This window comes from Dreissena polymorpha, chromosome 9, assembly GCF_020536995.1.
Source record: "Dreissena polymorpha isolate Duluth1 chromosome 9, UMN_Dpol_1.0, whole genome shotgun sequence".
NCBI classification, from domain to species: domain Eukaryota; kingdom Metazoa; phylum Mollusca; class Bivalvia; order Myida; family Dreissenidae; genus Dreissena; species Dreissena polymorpha.
Genome location: NC_068363.1, coordinates 105,084,966 through 105,106,311, shown reverse-complemented (window position 1 = coordinate 105,106,311; position 21,346 = coordinate 105,084,966). Strand labels below are relative to the sequence as shown.

Sequence of the window (21,346 nt, the reverse complement as noted above, 5' to 3'; positions counted from 1 at the left end):
AATCATGTATTTTAATGTAAATAAGCCCCTATGTTTGATTGCAACCACAATCATTCATTATACCTTAAGCCTCCTTTTGTACTTTTTGTTATTTTGTTCTTATACTGTATGTTTGTGTTTAAGTTGCTGAATTGTTTGTGTCTAAACATGCAGAAGCTGAAAGTTATGAATATTGTATTATATATATTGCTCCAAGATACCTGTTTTGGGACTCATATTTTTCAGCTCATTTTTCTTCCTTCTGTCATTATTTCTTTTCACTTCTTCACGTCTATAGAATCTTCATATTTTTGGATCTTTAATTTTTGTTTTCTAATTTTGTATGAGTGCACGGACATCTTTAAAATAGAAACTTACTGGACAAACCCACATAATAATATTTACACACCCTCCCTCTCTTTAAATGATTAAATTATGCACTCTGAACGTAAAAGGGCTAAACAATAAAGACAAACGCATTAAAATCTTCAAATGGTTAGACGAAAAAAAATATAGTATATGCCTACTACAAGAAAGTCACTTGACACATACTTTAGCACAAACCTTAAAAGATGAATGGGACGGAGACATCTATCTTAGTGGACAACATACTAATAAACAAGGCATTGCCTTTCTGATAAAAAATAATATAGGTATCACAGTCAATAACTTTAACGAAATAATAATTGGCAGACAAGCAAGTATAGATATCAAAATACACGAAACAGAATTAACATTAATTAATGTTTACGGCCCTAACATAGATGATTACACATTCTATGAAACATTACAATCCTTTATAATTAATAACCAAGATAAAAACATTATAATCGGTGGTGATTTTAATACTGTTCTTAACCCATTATTAGACAAAAAGAATGGAAACCTTTATACTCATCCTAAAAATAGAAACATTTTAAATAACATAATTGAAAACTACAATATGATAGACATCTGGCGTACAATATATCCAAACGAAAGCAAATTCACCTGGCACTCAAACACAAAACCAACAATATTTTGTAGATTAGACTATTTTTTAATATCTGAATCTCTTTGCAACATTATTGACACATGCAACATAAAACCAGGATTCATGACTGACCACTCTCTAGTTGAACTTAAACTGCACAATATACAACCTGAAAGAGGCCCAGGATACTTTAAAATTAACAACAGCATCTTATTAGATACACAATATCAAACACAAATAAAACAGGAAATATTAAATACAGTTCAAAATAATAAAGATGCAAACCCAAACACCTTATGGGAAGTAATTAAAGGAAATATACGCAACACAACAATTAGATACACATCATTTAAACAAAAAGAAACACACAAACTTGAAACTGAAACCATCAAAACCATTGAAACACTTGAAAAACAATTGCACCAAACAAACACAAATGATACCACCGACATTGAAAATGAAATAACATTAAAAAAACAAATATTAGATGGAATCTATCATACACATCTCAATGGAATAATACTAAGAGCGCGTGCTCAGCATGTTGAACACAATGAAAAAAACACAAAATATTTCGCAAACATTGAAAAACGTAGAAGTGAACAAAAAACTGTACACAAATTAGTAGTCAATGGCAAAGATATAACAAACAGAACTCAAATACTAGAAGAACAACGTTTATTTTTCGAAACCCTCTATACACGAAAAAATGTTGAAAATAACACCCTTTTTAAAAATACACATCACGCTTTAAACCAGGAGGAAAAACAACTGTGCGACGGATTGCTTAATGAATATGAATGTGGATTAGCCCTAAAAGAAATGCAAAATAACAAAAGCCCAGGATCTGATGGCATCACAATCGAATTTTATAAAATATTCTGGAATGATATAAAAACACATCTAATTAATTCACTTAACTTTTCATTTAACAATGAAAACTTAACTACCCTACAAAAACAAGGTATTATATCACTTATTCCAAAACCTGGAAAAAACTTAGAATCCTTATCAAACTGGCGCCCACTTAGTTTACTAAACAAAGATTATAAAATTGCAACTAAAAGTATAGCAAACAGAATAAAAAAAATATTACCATCAATTATTTCAAAATCTCAATCTGGTTTCATAAAAGGACGTTACATTGGTGAAAACGTTCGTCTTATCCAAGAATGCATAAACTATTTCAACAATTCAAATAGTCCTGGTCTAATATTCTTTGCAGACTTTGAAAAGGCATTCGATTCGCTTGATCATTCATTTATGTTCTCCTGCTTAGAAAATATGAACTTTGGTGAAAGTCTCATTCAATGGGTCAAACTTTTCTATACCGATATTAATAGTATAATCATTAACAATGGCTTCTTTTCAAATAGTTTTAACATCGAACGGGGGGTTCGACAAGGATGTCCACTCTCATCATCGCTATTTATTATTTGCATCGAGTATCTATCACATCACATACAATCAAATAAACACATAAAAGGCATATCACTAGAACCTGACGAAGAAATCAAACAATCCCTATTTGCTGACGATGCAACTTACTTTTTAAACGACAATTACGATTCTTTCCATAACCTAATAGAGTCGCTAACCCTTTACGGAATGACATCGGGTCTAAAACTAAACAAAAGTAAATGTACTGTGCTACGAGTAGGTAAATTAAAACAAAGTAATGTTCTATATAAAAAAGAAATGAAATTCAATTGGACTTCCGATGAAGCCACAACGTTAGGAATTACTTTCACAAATAATGAAAAGGATACAGTTCTTAACAACATACTACCTAAATTACAGAAATTTAAAAACTGCTTAAAATCATGGCATCATCGTAAACTTACACTAATCGGAAAAAACACAGTATTGAAAACGTTTGCACTTCCTAAATTAATATATGTATTAACAGTTCTCCCAAATCCACCAAATGATGTTATTAACGATATAAAATCAGCAATATTTAACTTCATATGGGATGGTAAGCCTGAAAAAATAAAAAGAACTCAGTTAATTCAATCTGTAGAAAATGGAGGTATCCAATTAACGAACATTGACTCATTCTTGAATGCAATCAAATGCAACTGGGTTAAAAGATACCTAGATAATACCAATACGAGTAAATGGAAATTATTCTACCAGAATATCCTAAAAAATATGGTGACTCCTTACTCTTTGAATGTAACATCAGCAATACTATCTTACATGAAATTGCAAACGAAAACATATTTCTGTCTGATGTTCTATCAGCGTGGAGTGATGTCATTCATAACTTAGAAACCCAAACCAGCAGTAAAACAATTTTATGGAACAATAAAGACATAACTTCAAACAATAAGACGTTTTTCTATAAAGATTGGTTTGAACGAAGCATTAAATATGTCGACCAATTATATGACTATAGAATTAAGGATTTCTACTCTTTTGATAATATATGCTACTTATACGGAATACCTTCAAATAATTTTCTAAAGTACTACACACTAATCAAAAGCATACCCATACATATTAAATCTGAAATCAATACAAATAATACACCATGTACTCAAACAACATTTGTAGAAAACATACTTGGAAGAAAAAACAAAACAAATAAAATATTTTACAAACTACAAATTAAAAACCCTACGGAAAACTCCAAAATCCAAAATAAATGGCAAGTCCTTTTTGGAGAAAATGAACTTAATTGGAAACACATATTTACCATGCCATATAAAGCAACTATTGAAAGCACACTGAGAAATTTTCAATATAAATACATCCATAGAATTATAGCTACAAATAAATATCTCTTTAAATGCAAACTATCTAACTCAAATCTGTGTGACTTCTGCAGTGAAAACATTGAAACTATAGAACATCTTTTTTGGGAGTGCAAACACATCCAGCCTATTTGGAATCAATTAACATCTTTTCTTGAACAACAGCAACTAAATGTTAAACTATCTTTCTTAAATGTAAGTTTCGGAATTAACTCATTGAAATCAATAGACGGTAATAATATTGTGAATTTTATGGTTATATTGATGAAATATTTTATCTTAAACATGAAGTACAAAAAACAAGTACCAAATTTTAATTGTTTTGTCCATAGTCTTAAACTAAAAATCCAGATTGAGAAAGAAATAGCTCTTAGTAATGACACATTACAAATCTTTGAACAAAAATGGAATCGGATTAAATTCTCATAATGTTTTGTCCACTTATATACATTTCACTCTAATGTTAGTTTATCTTCCTAAAACAGTTTTTTTTTATCTTTCTAATATAGTTTTTGTTTATATATTTTTTTTCAATCTAACAAGATCATTGTGAATATACAACTAAACACACAAATACAGTATGCTTTCTTCCGACTTTATACAACTCATCATTTTTCATAACTATTCCTCTGTTGTTCTTTTCTTTTCTCTCTAAAAAAAAAAATATTTATATATATTAGCATATCTTGTATAACATGTGTGAACTTTATTGCTTTATACAATCACTGTGTTGTATGATCATATACATGTTTACATTATATGTATGATATTGAATTAAAAAAAAAAAAAATCAAAAAAAAAAAAAAAAAAAAAAAAAAAAACGGTGTGAATACGTTTTATGTAACTCTGACATTCGGTATCCATAAGTTAGATTAATTAAATATATACCATTTCAAACGCGGAAATGCGGTCTTGACAAGAGCAAGTTGAAGCTTCAATGTGTAGAATTACCGAGATCACCCTTATGGAGCATTTATTTATTTAAAAGACTGGAAATTTTATGTTAGAAATAACTACGCATTATTAAGTATGAATTATATCACGTGTGCTTGTAGAATAATAGAGAAAATTGGTACCAACTTTGCGTAACTTAACGAAATCCCCGTTATAAATCGAGTTTTGTGTGTGTCAGAAACAAGTGAAAACGATAATATGTTTCTATTTTACTAGAATCGAATCGATAAATGCCACATAATAAGATTTATTATTACTGATATAACCAATAAATGCCGAACTTTGGAGAAGTCGGTACCTGCGCCATCGTCTGATACAAGTAGCTTTACTGAATTCTCCTTCATACAGCGCTACTTTATATATGACAATGACCAAACTTATTGTGCTGTCTTGCACTTTCAATTACAGTGATTGATAAATGTCCCATAAGCAATGTTTAACATTATTAATATCACTTTTATACGCAATAACATGTGGGATTGAGGTTACCACCCGGCGTCAGAAAGCGCGTAAAACTTCACCGAATTCCCAGTTATAAAACGCTATTTCGTGTCAAATACACGGGGTACGGGGGAATGTTTCGGTAATAATTTTGTTAATAACACGGGTAAATACCGGTGAAGTGTTAATTTATTGCAAATACCACCATTACACGTAATAACGGGTTCGATTTCGGTAAGCGCGCAAGCGTTTGAGAGTGTGTTAAATGTACCGATTTAACCGTTATAATAGCTGATGTTCTCTTTAATCGTATATTTTTTGCATTTGCAGAATGGCATCAACCCCTTTACAAGTGAAATATGGTGTTAAACAAATCCATAAAATCATCCGGAATATCGCGTAAATCTATATGCAGTCTATAGGCAAAGAAGCCATTTTGGTGTTAGCTTGTACCTAGGTTTTCTTCCCGCTGAGCCACGTGATTAAGTGGGCGGAGCGATCACTGATAAGGCGTCATGTCAATTAGCGGTAAGGAAATGATAGAATTATACTCGCATCAAGCAAAGAATGATACTTGACCGCCTCTACTGTAGGTTACGTGCCAATAGTTATATTGGTATAGTCGGGTGTGGGCTTTTATTGTACACTTAAAAAATGGCGGCGTCCATGGCCGGTGTTTTGGATGAAAATCTGAGAGAAAAAGTGATAAACAGCAAAATTCTTGTTGTAGGAGCTGGTGGAATCGGTTGTGAACTCCTCAAAAACCTTGTCCTCACAGGGTTTGTGAATATTGAAACGGTAAGTTTGGGTCATTCGCACAAAATATGAATGTTGCTATTTGTTTCTTTTCTTGTGTCAAACAAATAATGAAACTGAAAGTGACACCCTGTTCAACATGTGTTTTAAATACATGTACTGTTTACAGCAAACTAGTTTTGTTGTTGTTATGCACAGTGTTTTTTTTTGGACAGGTTTTCAAGAATTTCAGTATTGGGACTATTCCCCATTCATGCGTAAATGTTTGTAATAGTAACACTAACAGGGCCTTTTTTCAGCTTTTTGGGAAGATAGCCCATTGCTTTGAAATTGGGAATTTTATGGGCATTTTCAAGAAATTGGGAAAATAAATTGGGATTAAAACCAGTTTTTTTTCAACTTTTTGGGAAGATAGCCCATGGCTTTAGAATTGGGAATTTTATCGGCATTTTCATGAAATTGGGAAAATAAATTCATTAGCCTTTTTTTTCCACACGAAAAGTCCACTGATTAGGGAAATACTTAATTTGACATAACTCTTTATAATCATTCAAATTAAAAGAACAAAATCATGTAATACTTTGTTAGATGTAATTGAAATAAAATTGAGATAAAATACGCATTAGACACTTCTTTAAAAAAAAAAAAAATGCCACATTTTGGGAAAAAAGTATACTTTTTGGGATTGGGAACATAGCCCAATTTCAGCTATAAAATGGGGCCAAAAACCCCCCTGAAAACTACATGAATGAGTTCAGCATCTTTAATCACAAACACCTTCAAAGAGCGGGACACAAGGGAAGTAAACATTATTTTTAATGATACTTTGAATTTGAATGTAAAAGTAGATAAGATTATCAGATTGGGTAAATTTTCCCCAACAACTCATCAGCGACCGAGGCCCCTTCGTTTCACAGTAAGCAATTTTGAGGATAAACGTTCAATCCTGAGAGCAGCAAGTAAACTAAAAAATCATGAAAAATATTCAGGTATATATCTGACACCGACCTGACACCAGCCCAAAGAAAAATTTCTTTTGACCTTCGAACTGAGAAGAGGCAGAGAGAAAAGAATGGCCAAAAAAAAAACTAGCCATTACAGGGCTCGACATTAACGGTAGTCTGACTGTTCGGGACAACCAAATTGTTGGTCCGGACAAGTAAATAAAGAATTTGCTGGTCCGACGGGACAAGTGGTCGTTATAATTTAATTACTTAGAAAAAAATGCCTTTAAATCCGTTATTTCTGTGGAGATACCACACAACTTTTTCAAGTATATTTTGTTTACGTTTAAACGACAAAGCGCGAGATATTCCGATAGTTCCATGTAATGCTACACCGCACTATTCACAAGGGAAGCAACCCTTAACATTTTTCTTTGTCAAGATAACAAAAATATTCTTCCTTGTAAAGAATATGCATTTTACGACACCGGTACACACTGATCTTACAGACAATTAACGTAACAACGTCATCTCTATGTATAGAATGATTTTACGTCATCATTCCCATTTGTGGTTTGTTTTCGTTAGTACAATGTTGTCTGCTTAAAAATGTCTAATCTGCTTTCCTTTGGTTTTTCGTCTTCAAAATCACAGGACCTTAAGGTATTGAAATGGCCTACAATTATGTTAACATGTATTTTGAACGATTAAAGTCTTTATGATTTGAGCATTTTGCATTATTTCATTATTTTGCAAAGTACTGAGCAGAATAAGATATAATGATCAGGACAAGTTGCTTTTTGGTCAGGACAAGTGGAATTTTGGTCTTACTTGTCCGATCGGACAAGTGGCTTCAAAAGTTAATGTCGAGCCCTGCATTAGAAAGGGCAGAATTGTCAAACTATCTGTTATATGAAACGGTGTGGCGACCATAAATATGTCCCCAACTGGCGTCCTTTTCAAGGAAATCGACTCTAATTTTTCAACATGCACATATGTTGAAAGTTGAATTTTCAGAATAAACATTCAATGAACAGTCTGAAATACATGTATTATTTAAACTATCTGATTTACTATCAGAAACCCCGATAAACGGAAGATCATCTGGAACAGTTAAAACATCGAAACTAGAACTTTCAACATATGTACGTTTTGTCTGGGATTCCTCAGGGTTCTATTCTTGGGCCAGCACTTTTCATCATCTTTATTAATGATTTGCCGGATGTGGTTGGCTGTTTATGTAAGATGTTTGCAGATGATTGAAAAATTTATAAGGGTATTGAATTGATTAATGAACAACAACAACTTCAGGCGGATATTGATCAACTTTGTAAATGGAGAAAGGACTGGTTGTTAAATTTCAACATTAGCAAATGTAAAATTGTGTCATACAGAAATGAGAAATTTCATTTCAACTATACAATATTGGATGGTGATGGAAATGCTCAAAATCTAACCAGAGATGATTCTAAGAAGGACCTTGGTATACTCTTCACTAACAATTTGAATTTTGAGAGTCACATTAGTAGCACAGTTAATAAAGTCAACAGAATAATTGGACTAATCAGGAGAAAATTCACCCACAAAGACAAATCCTTGTTTTTGACACTATACAAGTCGCTCATTAGATCTCATATGGACTATGGGGACTTGGTTTACTATCCTCACACTAAGAAATGTAAACAAATAATTGAAAATGCACAGCGTAGGGCCACCAGATTAGTACCTGAAATACGTGAACTATCATATCAAGATTGTTTGGCTGAATTAAATCTTCCTTCAATGGACTATCATCGTAAAAGATTCGACATGATTCAAGTATTTAAGATAATCCATAAAATTGATGATATTGATGCTGGAATTTTTTTTATTATGCTGAAAATAGTCGGACAAGAGGCCATTGTTTAAAACTTGCAAAACCGAAAGCACATAAGTCAGTTCGCCTCCATTCTTTTGGACACCGCACAGTCTCAGTTTGGAACAACTAACCACAAGACATTGTGACATGTGATATGGTAAATTCGTTCAAGTCTTGACTAGACAAAATTTGGAGGGATAAGCGTTTTGACGTATCAGAAGTGTATTAATTAAAGAAAATTTATTAATATCTTGGGACAATTATAACAAACGTAATTCAGACTGGAGTGGAGACATTAAAATTGAAGAAGTCTAAAGGGATCAACTAGCTTTAAGAGCTATGAAAGTCCCTAGAAGACACAAGGTAGACACAAGGTAGGTAGATGATCAACAGTTTTCCACATAATAAGCTCACACAAAGTCTTCAGTCACATCAGGCACCATTTTATTAGGAGGCACTTCATCTTCTTCTGGAGAACTATTGCTTTCAACATGTTGAATATCAGTCAGCACTCTGCTTTCGGAAATCAACGATGACGATGCAAAAGAGTCATTTTTAATCATTACTATCATTAACATGGAAGGAGTTTCAATGGCAAGACTTGTACTTCGTGACAATGTTTGTTTATTTAATGACGCATGCTTAAAACAATCAACAGTTTTCGTTTTGCCATGAGGTTTTTGCTTAGGAATCTTTTTCAAGTAATTTTTCAAATTGCCCTACATCTTTGTTTTCTATTCAGCCGAATCACAAAACGCTTGAATTTCATCGCAAATATAATAAGCGCCTGAACAACACGGAGAATATCGTGTACACGAATAATGCAGACGTTATCCAAATCAAGGTATAGTCTAAAACCCGTACTTGACCGGATCCGACTATGCTTTGTTAAATGGCGAAACAGTCGATGTCAGCGTTTTTTTTCCCAATTGTGAATTTTTTAGTAAATTTTGGGAAAAAGTATACTTTTTGCGATTGGGAATATAGCCGAATTTCGGCTATAAAATCGGGCAAAAATAGGCCTTGAGTAATGCATACAACATGTACAATTTTTAATTAATGCTTCGAAACATTGAACGGATAGTATGTGCCCTTAATACAATACTTTACTAGATTTGAGCCATGAATCTTGTTATACAAACTTACTGCTACCATTTGGAACAATACTTAAAAAGACATTTCTATTACAAGTGATCAATCTTATTTAAAGACATTTCTATTACAAGTGATCAGTCTTATTTAAAGACATTTCTATTACAAGTGATCAGTCTTATTTAAAGACATTTCTGTTACAAGTGATCAATCTTATTTAAAGACATTTCTATTACAAGTGATCACTCTTATTTAAAGACATTTCTATTACAAGTGATCAGTCTTATTTAAAGACATTTCTATTACAAGTGATCAGTCTTATTTAAAGACATTTCTGTTACAAGTGATCAATCTTATTTAAAGACATTTCTATTACAAGTGATCAATCTTATTTAAAGACATTTCTATTACAAGTGATCAATGTTAGCAGTGCAATTAAGATATAATCCCTTTTTATTGAACACTTACATTATGCTGTATATTAATCTGCAATCATTGGGTACTTGCATCCTCAAATAAAAATTGGCTTGACTTAAAAAAGTTTTGAAGTAAATTACTCGTTTCCAACGTAGAATAAGTATCTAGATATATGTATTATTCATAATATTGAATATAATCTTTAAACAATGAAGGAATTACATGGAAAAAAAAGTTGACATGATATTTGTTTCTTTTGGAATCTAAATGCAGAGTGTAATGTGTTACTTTCAAAACTTCCAAACAATATGAGAACAACTTCCCAAAATTAAGGCAAGGAAATTCAGTCTTTTAGTTTTCAACACTAAATGCATGCCCGATGATGCTCACTATAATAGCAACTGGCTTAAGACAATATCAGAATGAAGTTTATTCGGGATGATAACAAAAGCATTTAACTTTTTTAGTTGCACCACAGTCATAGTTGTCAATCATGGATATATTGCCATACATTTAGAGCCTACCATTTGTTGTTTAATGTGTCTTGTCTAATGTGGTTGCTGCATAAATAAAAAGACCATTTTTCATATCTTCTTTGAATATCCCCATATAGGCCCAAAGAATTTAATTGTAGCATATCATTTCAATAAATGTAACTTTTAAAATTATGATTACATAATTTTGAAACAGCTCTCTATGTTATCTGAATGCACATGCAGTCAATACTGCAGCTTCATGACTGAGATTTTGTATTTCAGATTGATTTGGATACCATAGATGTCAGCAACTTGAACAGACAGTTCTTATTCCGAAAAGAGCATGTTGGAAAATCAAAAGCACAGGTACTATAAATTTAAGCCTCCTTTTGGAAAAACTGGACTCAGTTCAATGAGTGCATGTGTGTTAAATGTTGTCTAGATTAGCCTGTTCAGTAAGCACAGGCTAATCAGAGAAAACATTTTCTGCCATAACTCGAAATTTACTAAGCCAAGACTGCATAGGCAAAAATGGAGGGTGACACTTTCCACAAATGCATTAAGTCCCATTTTCTTAGAATGAGGCTCAGTTTACATGGACACTCAAGTAATTTTCCTATTTGATATCAAGTTTTATGAATAATTTTCAGCAATCTCTTAGTTTTTTCCTTTATATGAACAGGCTAAGGCCTTTCATGACAATAAAATACTCCTGGGTCTGTAATCGCCAACCAATTCTTAGACTAAAAACAAACAATATTTGTGAAAATGTATTGTTCTTATAGTATAAAACCATTTAATGACATAAAATTTTACTCCCTGAAATACAATATTCTTTACTTATAACAATTTATTGAAAGATATATGCAACAAATGTAGCTTGTATCAGTGATTTTTTTCACCCAATTGGGCACGGGTCCGGTACCCATGCCATTGGGAATTTTTCGTGTCGTAAAACCACCAAATTGGGGAAAAAACAAGTCGAGAAATCTTCCAATTGGGAAAAATCAAGATGTGAATTGTACCAATTGAAGAATGGTATTTTAATGACTTTGTTTAACTTTTGTCAGCTTTAAATGACACAGGAAAGCAACATAAACTTTTATTCACAGTCTTGCACAAACAACAACATGCTATCGGAACACAGATTATTACAGACAGAGTTCTCTGTTTTTATCTGCTTTAAATATATATCAAGAATGGTTCCTTTCTGGGCTGATGAGAGACCAGACACCCTCAGGCTGCATAGCCTTATCAGAGAACTAAGTGTGTCAACAGTTTTTGTTGCAGTGTATTGAGGGGAATGGCCGGTTGGACGAAACAGACCCCAAACTTTTAACGAAGCCAAAATCGCATAACAATTTGCTTTTGACTTTAATTTCTTTCTGTAATACTTACTATTGTGACTCATGGCGAATATTGCCAGAAGCATAAAAAAATTCAGACTGGTTTATATTTCGCAATAATATACATGTATTTGTTGAATGAAGAAAACATTAAAGTGACATTATGGGCATCTAACAGTTCATAGGTGTCTATCGCAACAGTTGTTTATTTTTGGTGTTTTCAATTCATATATACTTATATTTGTTAATGCAGCATCAACATACTAAAACAATATCCCGGAAAGAGAAAAATAATGCATTTGAATATCAACCGTACTTTTGTTTTGACAACTGACGACAGAAATGATTCCATTTATGGTGTGAATCTAAATTCAGTTTTACTGCAGATTCGTTTATACAACACAAAGACACTGTTTTGTTTTACGGGTCGTTTTGGCTGAGAGGACTGGGTGTGTCATGTTAGATCTCGAATAGAAAATATACTTTTTAGCTCATCTATTTTTTGAAGAAAAAAAATGAGCTATTGTCATCACCTTGGCGTCCGCGTCCGGTTAAGTTTTGCGTTTAGGTCCACTTTTCTCAGAAAGTATCAATGCTATTACATTAAAACTTGGTACACTTACTTACTATCATGAGGGGACTGGACAGGCAAAGTTAGATAACTCTGGCGTGCATTTTGACTGAATTATGTGCCCTTTTTATACTAAGAAAATTGAAAATTTTGGTTAAGTTTTTGAGTTTAGGTCCACTTTTTTCAGAAAGTATCAATGCTATTGCATTCAAACTTGGTACACTTACTTACTATCATGAGGGGACTGGGCAGGCAAAGTTAGATAACTCTGGCGTGCATTTTGACAGAATTATGTGCCCTTTTTATACTTAGAAAATTAAAATTTTTGGTTAAGTTTTGTGTTTAGGTCCATTTTATTCCTTAAGTATCAAAGCTATTGCTTTCATTCTTGCAACACTTACTAACTATCATAAGAGGACTGTGCAGGCAAAGTAATGTAACTCTGACTGGCATTTTGACAGAATTATGTGCCCTTTTTATACTTAGAAAATTGAACATTTGGTTAAGTTTTGTGTTTAGGTCCACTTTATTTCTACAGTATCAAAGCTATTGCTTTCATACTTGCAACACTTATTAACTATCATAAGGGGACTGTGCAGGCAAAGTTATGTAATTCTGACTGGCATTTGGACGGAATAATGGGCCCTTTATACTTAGAAAATTGAAAATTTGGTTAAGTTTTGTGTTTTGGTCCACTTTACCCCTAAAGTATCATAGATATTGCTTTCATATGTACACTCGCAAACTATCATAAGGGTACAGAAAAAGAACAAGTTGCATAACTCTGGATGTCATTTTTACGGAATTATGGCCCTTTTTTGACTTAGTAACTTTGAATATATGGTTAAATTTTGTGTTTTGATCCACTTTACTTCTTAAGTATCAAGGCTATTGCTTTCAGACTTCAAATACTTTCATGCTATCATGAGGTTACTGTACCTGGCAAGTTGAATTTTACCTTGACCTTTGAATGACCTTGACTCTCAAGGTCAAATTATTAAATTTTGCTAAAATTGCCATTACTTTGTTATTTATGATTAGATTTGATTGATACTTTAACAAAACTACTCTTACCTGACATACCACAATAGACTCCACCCAAACCACCCCCCCCCCGCACCCCCCCCCCTATTTTTTTTTTTTTTAAGATCATCTCACAAATGACCACCACACCCTCACACTATACCCCCCACCCCCCCCAATTTTTTTTTTAAACGGTTAAAAAACACAACTATTTATTTTTATTATTTTATGTTTGTAATACCGTCCAACCATCGCACCCAAGAATCCCCCCCCACCCCCCTCCCCCCACCCGAATTAAAACGGTCTCCAAATACGTCAAGCTGGTGTTTTTGGGGATTGTTTACTTGTTTTTTATCAGGATTTTTTGTATTTTTTCGGAAATTGGGACGGGTCCGGTTCATTTTGGGAACGGGTCCGTAGGTCATTGGGAACGGGTCCGTTCACCGGACCCGTCCAAAGAAGGAAAAAAATCACTGCTTGTATATTCACAAGCACTGAAGGTATATTCTTGCTTCAAAGTATATTCTTTATTCTTGAGTCTATGAATTAGTCGCTGAATATGGACCATGGTTACATTTTCGTTTGAATTCCTAGGTTGCTAAGGACAGTGCTCTCCAGTTCAATCCAGATGCCAGCATTAGGGCTTACCATGACAGCATCACCAGTCCCGACTATGATCTGGAGTTCTTCAGGAAATTTGACATTGTTATGAATGCACTGGATAACAGAGGTATGTCTTGTTCATCATTGATATAGCACAGCTGAAGTAAATTTGCCATGTGCCACTGCAATATGTGTTGTGATATAATTGACATAAAGGATGCTTGTTTTTTTAAATGTGTGTTCTTAAATTCTTAATGCTTTCGTTTTTGTAGGAGATTGACCATGTAGTAATCTTGATTCTTTCTGTGTGATGATTGACTAAAATAACCTTATAAAGTGCAGCATAATGGCACTTGAGTTTTTCCCATCCTCATTCCAGCATTTACTAGTTAACACCCGATGTGATAAATGTTGGTGTATTCAGCAATCTTGATACAGCAGAAGCGTGCAATATAGTGATGGCATTTTGCTAATTTTTATGATGTTATTTTATGTTTAAGTTTTGTTTTCAGCCATTTTTTTTCGTTTGCCTACACAACGAAGACAGTATAATTATGTGATATAATAAATAAATTACCAGATAAGTGTTGAAAACAAAAGTTTATTTCCTTGGCACAAAAACTAAACCAGTTGCCAGGGCAAGTGGTTTAAATTTTCTAAGCCACACAGCATAAACTTAGCATTATTAAATTCTAACCTAGTTCCTTCTGTATCAAACGATGCTCTTTTATGTAACCGTTCCGACTCCTCGTTTTGTCTAACAGCAAGTCTGGTGTGCACTTAATTTTTGATATATACAGTACAAAATATTTCAGCTTATATCTAAGAAAACTGGGATTATTTGTTTGGATATGTTTTGCCCCTGATTTTAAGTCTGCACAGGCTATGTTGGCAAATGCGTAGCTCAAATGATCTGTCAAAGATCTTACTTGTTTCACCATATATCCCAATGATATGTATGTTTCAGCTGCCCGTAACCATGTGAACCGTATGTGTCTGGCAGCTGACAGGCCCCTGATTGAGAGTGGGACTGCAGGCTATCTAGGTCAGGTGTCAGTCATCAAGAAAGTGAGTAGGGCTGAATGTTCGACAAATGCTGTCCCATTTTTATAACACCTAAGACAATGGCTGGGATTGGAGATTTTTGCCAATGCTAAAAATATTAACAGGGCATTTGTTTGATCAAAAGTTGGACTGGTCATTGGGCTGCAGGGCTTGAACAAGCCTTTACACTTGCTTAACATGTGTTGGGTCTTGAAAAGTTCTTAAATTATGGAAAACCTTGAAAAAACAGTACTTATGTTCTGTATTAACTCCTTGTAAATTGTGTGATTTAAATAAATATTATTGAATTAAGAATAGCCATAATAATTTTCATTTATTAAAGTTTGCTATAATAATTTGTGTGGAGACAAGAATTGTATTTCCTAAAGGAGGCAGTTGTTCATATGATCATATCAGTTTAAATACATTTTATTATCATTTTTAAAATGTCAGTATTTTTTGTGGTGGCTATGTACAGTGGTATCTAGGTTAATGTGTTTGACTTGCAATGCATTTGACTCTATTGTATTTACATGTAAACTCAATATTGAAAATTTTAAGTTCCAGACACTTCATCAGGAGAGAAATCCAAGTTAACTATTGATAGTATTTTATTTAAGGCAAGTGCTCAATTATGTATTCAAGATTATGTATTCAAGACTAGCTTCTTCTCCAATAAAATAATTAAAAAATGTAAAACCTATGTTCCTGCAGGGTCTGACAGAGTGTTATGAGTGCATACCCAAGCCTCCACAGAAGACTTTCCCAGGCTGCACCATTAGGAACACACCCTCTGAGCCCATCCACTGTGTAGTCTGGGCTAAACACCTATTCAAGTAAGTCAGGACCATCCACCGTGTTGTCTGGGCTAAACACCTCTTCAAGTAAGTCAGGCCCATCCACTGTGTAGTCTGGGCTAAACGCCTCTTCAAGTAAGTCAGGCCCATCCACTGTGTAGTCTGGGCTAAACACCTCTTCAAGTAAGTCAGGACCATCTACTGTGTAGTCTGGGATAAACACCTCTTCAAGTAAGTCAGGGCCATCCACTGTGTAGTCTGGGATAAACACCTCTTCAAGTAAGTCAGGCCCATCCACTGTGTAGTCTGGGCTAAACTCCTCTTCAAGTAAGTCAGGCCCATCTACTGTGTAGTCTGGGCTAAACACCTCTTCAAGTAAGTCAGGCCCATCAACTGTGTAGTCCGGGCTAAACACTTCTTCAAGTAAGTATGGCCCATCCACTGTGTAGTCTGGGCTAAACGCCTCTTCAAGAAAGTCAGGCCCATCCACTGTGTAGTCTGGGCTAAACACCTCTTCAAGTAAGTCAGGCCCATCCACTGTGTAGTCTGGGCTAAACACCTCTTCAAGTAATACAGGCCCATCCACTGTGTAGTCGTCAAAATACCTCTTCAAGTAAGTCAGGCCCATCCACTGTTTAGTCTGGGCTAAACACCTCTTTACGTAAGTCAGGCCCATCCACTGTAGTCTGGGCTAAACACCTCTTTACGTAAGTCAGGCCCATCCACTGTAGTCTGGGCTAAACACCTCTTTACGTAAGTCAGGCCCATCCACTGTAGTCTGGTCAAAATACCTCTTCAAGTAAGTCAGGCCCATCCACTGTTTAGTCTGGGCTAAACACCTCTTTACGTAAGTCAGGCCCATCCACTGTGTAGTCTGGGCTAAACACCTCTTCAAATTAGTCAGGCCCATCCACTGTGTAGTCTGGGCTAAACACCTGTTCAAATAAGTCAGGCCCATTCACAGTGTAGTCTGGGCTTAACAGCTCTTCAAGTAAGTCAGGTCATTCCACTGTAGTCTGGGCTAAACACCTCTTCAAATAAGTCAGGCCCATCCACTGTGTAGTCTGGGCTAAAAACCTCTTCAAATAAGTCAGGGCCATCCAATGTGTAGTCTGGGCTAATCACCTCTTCAAATAAGTCAGTGCCATCCACTGTGTAGTCTAGGCTAAACACCTATTTACATAAGTCAGGCCCATCCACTGTGTAGTCTGGGCTAAACACCTCTTTAAGTAAGTCAGGCCCATCCACTGTGTAGTCTGGGCTACACTTTACGTAAGTCAGGCCCATCCACTGTAGTCTGGGCTAAACACCTCTTTAAGTAAGTCAGGCCCATCCACTGTGTAGTCTGGGCTGAACACCTCTTCAAGTAAGTCAGGACCATCTACTGTGTAGTCTGGGATAAACACCTCTTCAATGCCCATCCACTGTGTAGTCTGGGCTTAACACCTCTTCAAGTAATACAGGCCCATCCACTGTGTAGTCTGGGCTAAACACCTCTTCAAGTAAGTCAGGCCCATCCACTGTGTAGTCTGGGCTAAACACCTTTTCAAGTAAGTCATGCCCATCCACTGTAGTCTGGGCTAAACACCTCTTCAAGTAAGTCAGGGCCATCCACTGTGTAGTCTGGGCTAAACACCTCTTCAAGTAAGTCAAGCCCATCCACTGTGTAGTCTGGGCTAAACACCTCTTCAAGTAAGTCATGCCCATCCACTGTGTAGTCTGGGCTACACTTTACGTAAGTCAGGCCCATCCACTGTAGTCTGGGCTAAACACCTCTTCAGGTAAGTCAGGCCCATCCACTGTGTAGTCTAGGCTGAACACCTCTTTACGTAAGTCAGGCCCATCTACTGTGTAGTCTGGGCTAAACACCTCTTTACGTAAGTCAGGCCCATCCACTGTAGTCTGGGCTAAACACCTCTTTACGTAAGTCAGGCCCATCAACTGTGTAGTCCGGGCTAAACACCTCTTCAAATAAGTCAGGGCCATCCACTGTGTAGTCTGGGCTAAACACCTCTTCAAGTAAGTAAGGCCCATCTACTGTGTAGTCAGGGCTAAACACCTCTTGATGTAAGTCAGGCCCATCCACTGTGTAGTCTGGGCTAAACAGCTCTTCAAGTAAGTCAGGGCCATCCACTGTGTTGTCTGGGCTAAACACCTCTTCAAGTAAGTCAGGGCCATCCACTGTGTAGTCTGGGATAAACACCTCTTCAAGTAAGTCAGGCCCATCCACTGTGTAGTCTGGGCTAAACTCCTCTTCAAGTAAGTCAGGCCCATCTACTGTGTAGTCTGGGCTAAACACCTCTTCAAGTAAGTCAGGCCCATCAACTGTGTAGTCCGGGCTAAACACTTCTTCAAGTAAGTATGGCCCATCCACTGTGTAGTCTGGGCTAAACGCCTCTTCAAGAAAGTCAGGCCCATCCACTGTGTAGTCTGGGCTAAACACCTCTTCAAGTAAGTCAGGCCCATCCACTGTGTAGTCTGGGCTAAACACCTCTTCAAGTAATACAGGCCCATCCACTGTGTAGTCTGGTCAAAATACCTCTTCAAGTAAGTCAGGCCCATCCACTGTTTCGTCTGGGCTAAACACCTCTTTACGTAAGTCAGGCCCATCCACTGTAGTCTGGGCTAAACACCTCTTTACGTAAGTCAGGCCCATCCACTGTAGTCTGGGCTAAACACCTCTTTACGTAAGTCAGGCCCATCCACTGTAGTCTGGTCAAAATACCTCTTCAAGTAAGTCAGGCCCATCCACTGTTTAGTCTGGGCTAAACACCTCTTTACGTAAGTCAGGCCCATCCACTGTGTAGTCTGGGCTAAACACCTCTTCAAATTAGTCAGGCCCATCCACTGTGTAGTCTGGGCTAAACACCTGTTCAAATAAGTCAGGCCCATTCACAGTGTAGTCTGGGCTTAACAGCTCTTCAAGTAAGTCAGGTCATTCCACTGTAGTCTGGGCTAAACACCTCTTCAAATAAGTCAGGCCCATCCACTGTGTAGTCTGGGCTAAAAACCTCTTCAAATAAGTCAGGGCCATCCAATGTGTAGTCTGGGCTAATCACCTCTTCAAATAAGTCAGGGCCATCCACTGTGTAGTCTAGGCTAAACACCTATTTACATAAGTCAGGCCCATCCACTGTGTAGTCTGGGCTAAACACCTCTTTAAGTAAGTCAGGCCCATCCACTGTGTAGTCTGGGCTGAACACCTCTTCAAGTAAGTCAGGACCATCTACTGTGTAGTCTGGGATAAACACCTCTTCAATGCCCCTCCACTGTGTAGTCTGGGCTTAACACCTCTTCAAGTAATACAGGCCCATCCACTGTGTAGTCTGGTCAAAATACCTCTTCAAGTAAGTCAGGCCCATCCACTGTTTAGTCTGGGCTAAACACCTCTTTACGTAAGTCAGGCCCATCCACTGTGTAGTCTGGGCTAAACACCTCTTCAAATTAGTCAGGGCCATCCACTGTGTAGTCTAGGCTAAACACCTCTTCAAGTAAGTCAGGCCCATCCACTGTAGTCTAGGCTAAACACCTCTTTACGTTAGTCAGGCCCATCCACTGTGTAGTCTGGGCTAAACACCTCTTTAAGTAAGTCAGGCCCATCCACTGTAGTCTGGGCTAAACACCTCTTCAAATAAGTCAGGCCCATCCACTGTGTAGTCAAGGCTAAACACCTCTGTACGTAAGTCAGGCCCATCCACTTTGTAGTCTGGGCTAAACACCTCTTCAAGTAAGTCAGGCCCATCCACTGTGTAGTCTGGGCTAAACACCTCTTCAAGTAAGTCAGGCCCATCCACTGTGTAGTCTGGGCTAAACACCTGGTCAAGTAAGTAAGGCCCATCTACTGTGTAGTCTGGGCTAAACACCTCTTGAAGTAAGTCAGGCCCATCCACTGTGTAGTCTGGGCTAAACACCTCTTCAAGTAAGTCAGGCTCATCCACTGTGTTGTCTGGGCTAAACACCTCTTCAAGTAAGTCAGGACCATCCACTGTGTAGTCTGGGCTAAACACCTCTTTAAGTAAGTCAGGCCCATCCACTGTGTAGTCTGGGCTAAACACCTCTTCAAGTAAGTCAGGCCCATCCACTGTGAAGTTTAGGCTGAACACCTCTTCAAGTAAGTAAGGCCCATCCACTGTGTTGTCTGGGCTAAACACCTCTGCAAGTAAGTCAGGGCCATCCACTGTGTAGTCTGGGCTAAACACCTGTTCAAGTAAGTCAAGCCCATCCACTGTGTAGTCTGGGCTAAACACCTCTTCAAGTAAGTCATGCCCATCCACTGTGTAGTCTGGGCTACACTTTACGTAAGTCAGGCCCATCCACTGTAGTCTGGGCTAAACACCTCTTCAGGTAAGTCAGGGCCATCCACTGTGTAGTCTGGGCTAAACACCTCTTCAAGTTAGTAAGGCCCATCTACTGTGTAGTCTGGGCTAAACACCTCTTGATGTAAGTCAGGCCCATCCACTGTGTAGTCTGGGCTAAACAGCTCTTCAAGTAAGTCAGGGCCATCCACTGTGTTGTCTGGGCTAAACACCTCTTCAAGTAAGTAAGGCCCATCTACTGTGTAGTCTGGGCAAAACACCTGTTCAAGTAAGTCAGGCCCATCCACTGTGTAGTCTGGGCTAAACACCTCTTCAAGTAAGTCAAGCCCATCCACTGTGTAGTCTGGGCTAAACACCTTTTCAAGTAAGTCATGCCCATCCACTGTAGTCTGGGCTAAACACCTCTTCAAGTAAGTCAGGGCCATCCACTGTGTAGTCTGGGCTAAACACCACTTCAAGTAAGTCAAGCCCATCCACTGTGTAGTCTGGGCTAAACACCTCTTCAAGTAAGTCATGCCCATCCACTGTGTAGTCTGGGCTACACTTTACGTAAGTCAGGCCCATCCACTGTAGTCTGGGCTAAACACCTCTTCAGGTAAGTCAGGCCCATCCACTGTGTAGTCTAGGCTGAACACCTCTTTACGTAAGTCAGGCCCATCTACTGTGTAGTCTGGGCTAAACACCTCTTTACGTAAGTCAGGCCCATTCACTGTAGTCTGGGCTAAACACCTCTTTACGTAAGTCAGGCCCATCAACTGTGTAGTCCGGGCATAACACCTCTTCAAATAAGTCAGGGCCATCCACTGTGTAGTCTGGGCTAAACACCTCTTCAAGTAAGTAAGGCCCATCTACTGTGTAGTCAGGGCTAAACACCTCTTGATGTTAGTCAGGCCCATCCACTGTGTAGTCTGGGCTAAACAGCTCTTCAAGTAAGTCAGGGCCATCCACTGTGTTGTCTGGGCTATACACCTCTTCAAGTAAGTAAGGCCCATCTACT

General features: G+C 36.9%; 1 protein-coding gene across 2 annotated transcripts in view; it reads left to right on the top strand.

Annotated features, from left to right (window-relative positions):
• The first annotated feature begins 5,736 nt into the window (after positions 1–5,736).
• Positions 5,737–21,346, top strand: part of LOC127845259 (SUMO-activating enzyme subunit 2-like) — a 39,615-nt gene continuing 24,005 nt past the window's right edge. For both annotated transcript variants that reach the window (XM_052376083.1, XM_052376081.1), the window contains exons 1-5: positions 5,737–5,904; positions 10,932–11,015; positions 14,184–14,319; positions 15,160–15,260; positions 15,951–16,072. In XM_052376083.1, coding sequence (XP_052232043.1) covers positions 5,761–5,904; positions 10,932–11,015; positions 14,184–14,319; positions 15,160–15,260; positions 15,951–16,072 — 587 coding nt within the window. In that variant the 5' untranslated portion in view covers positions 5,737–5,760. The remainder of the gene's footprint in view (positions 5,905–10,931; positions 11,016–14,183; positions 14,320–15,159; positions 15,261–15,950; positions 16,073–21,346) is intronic.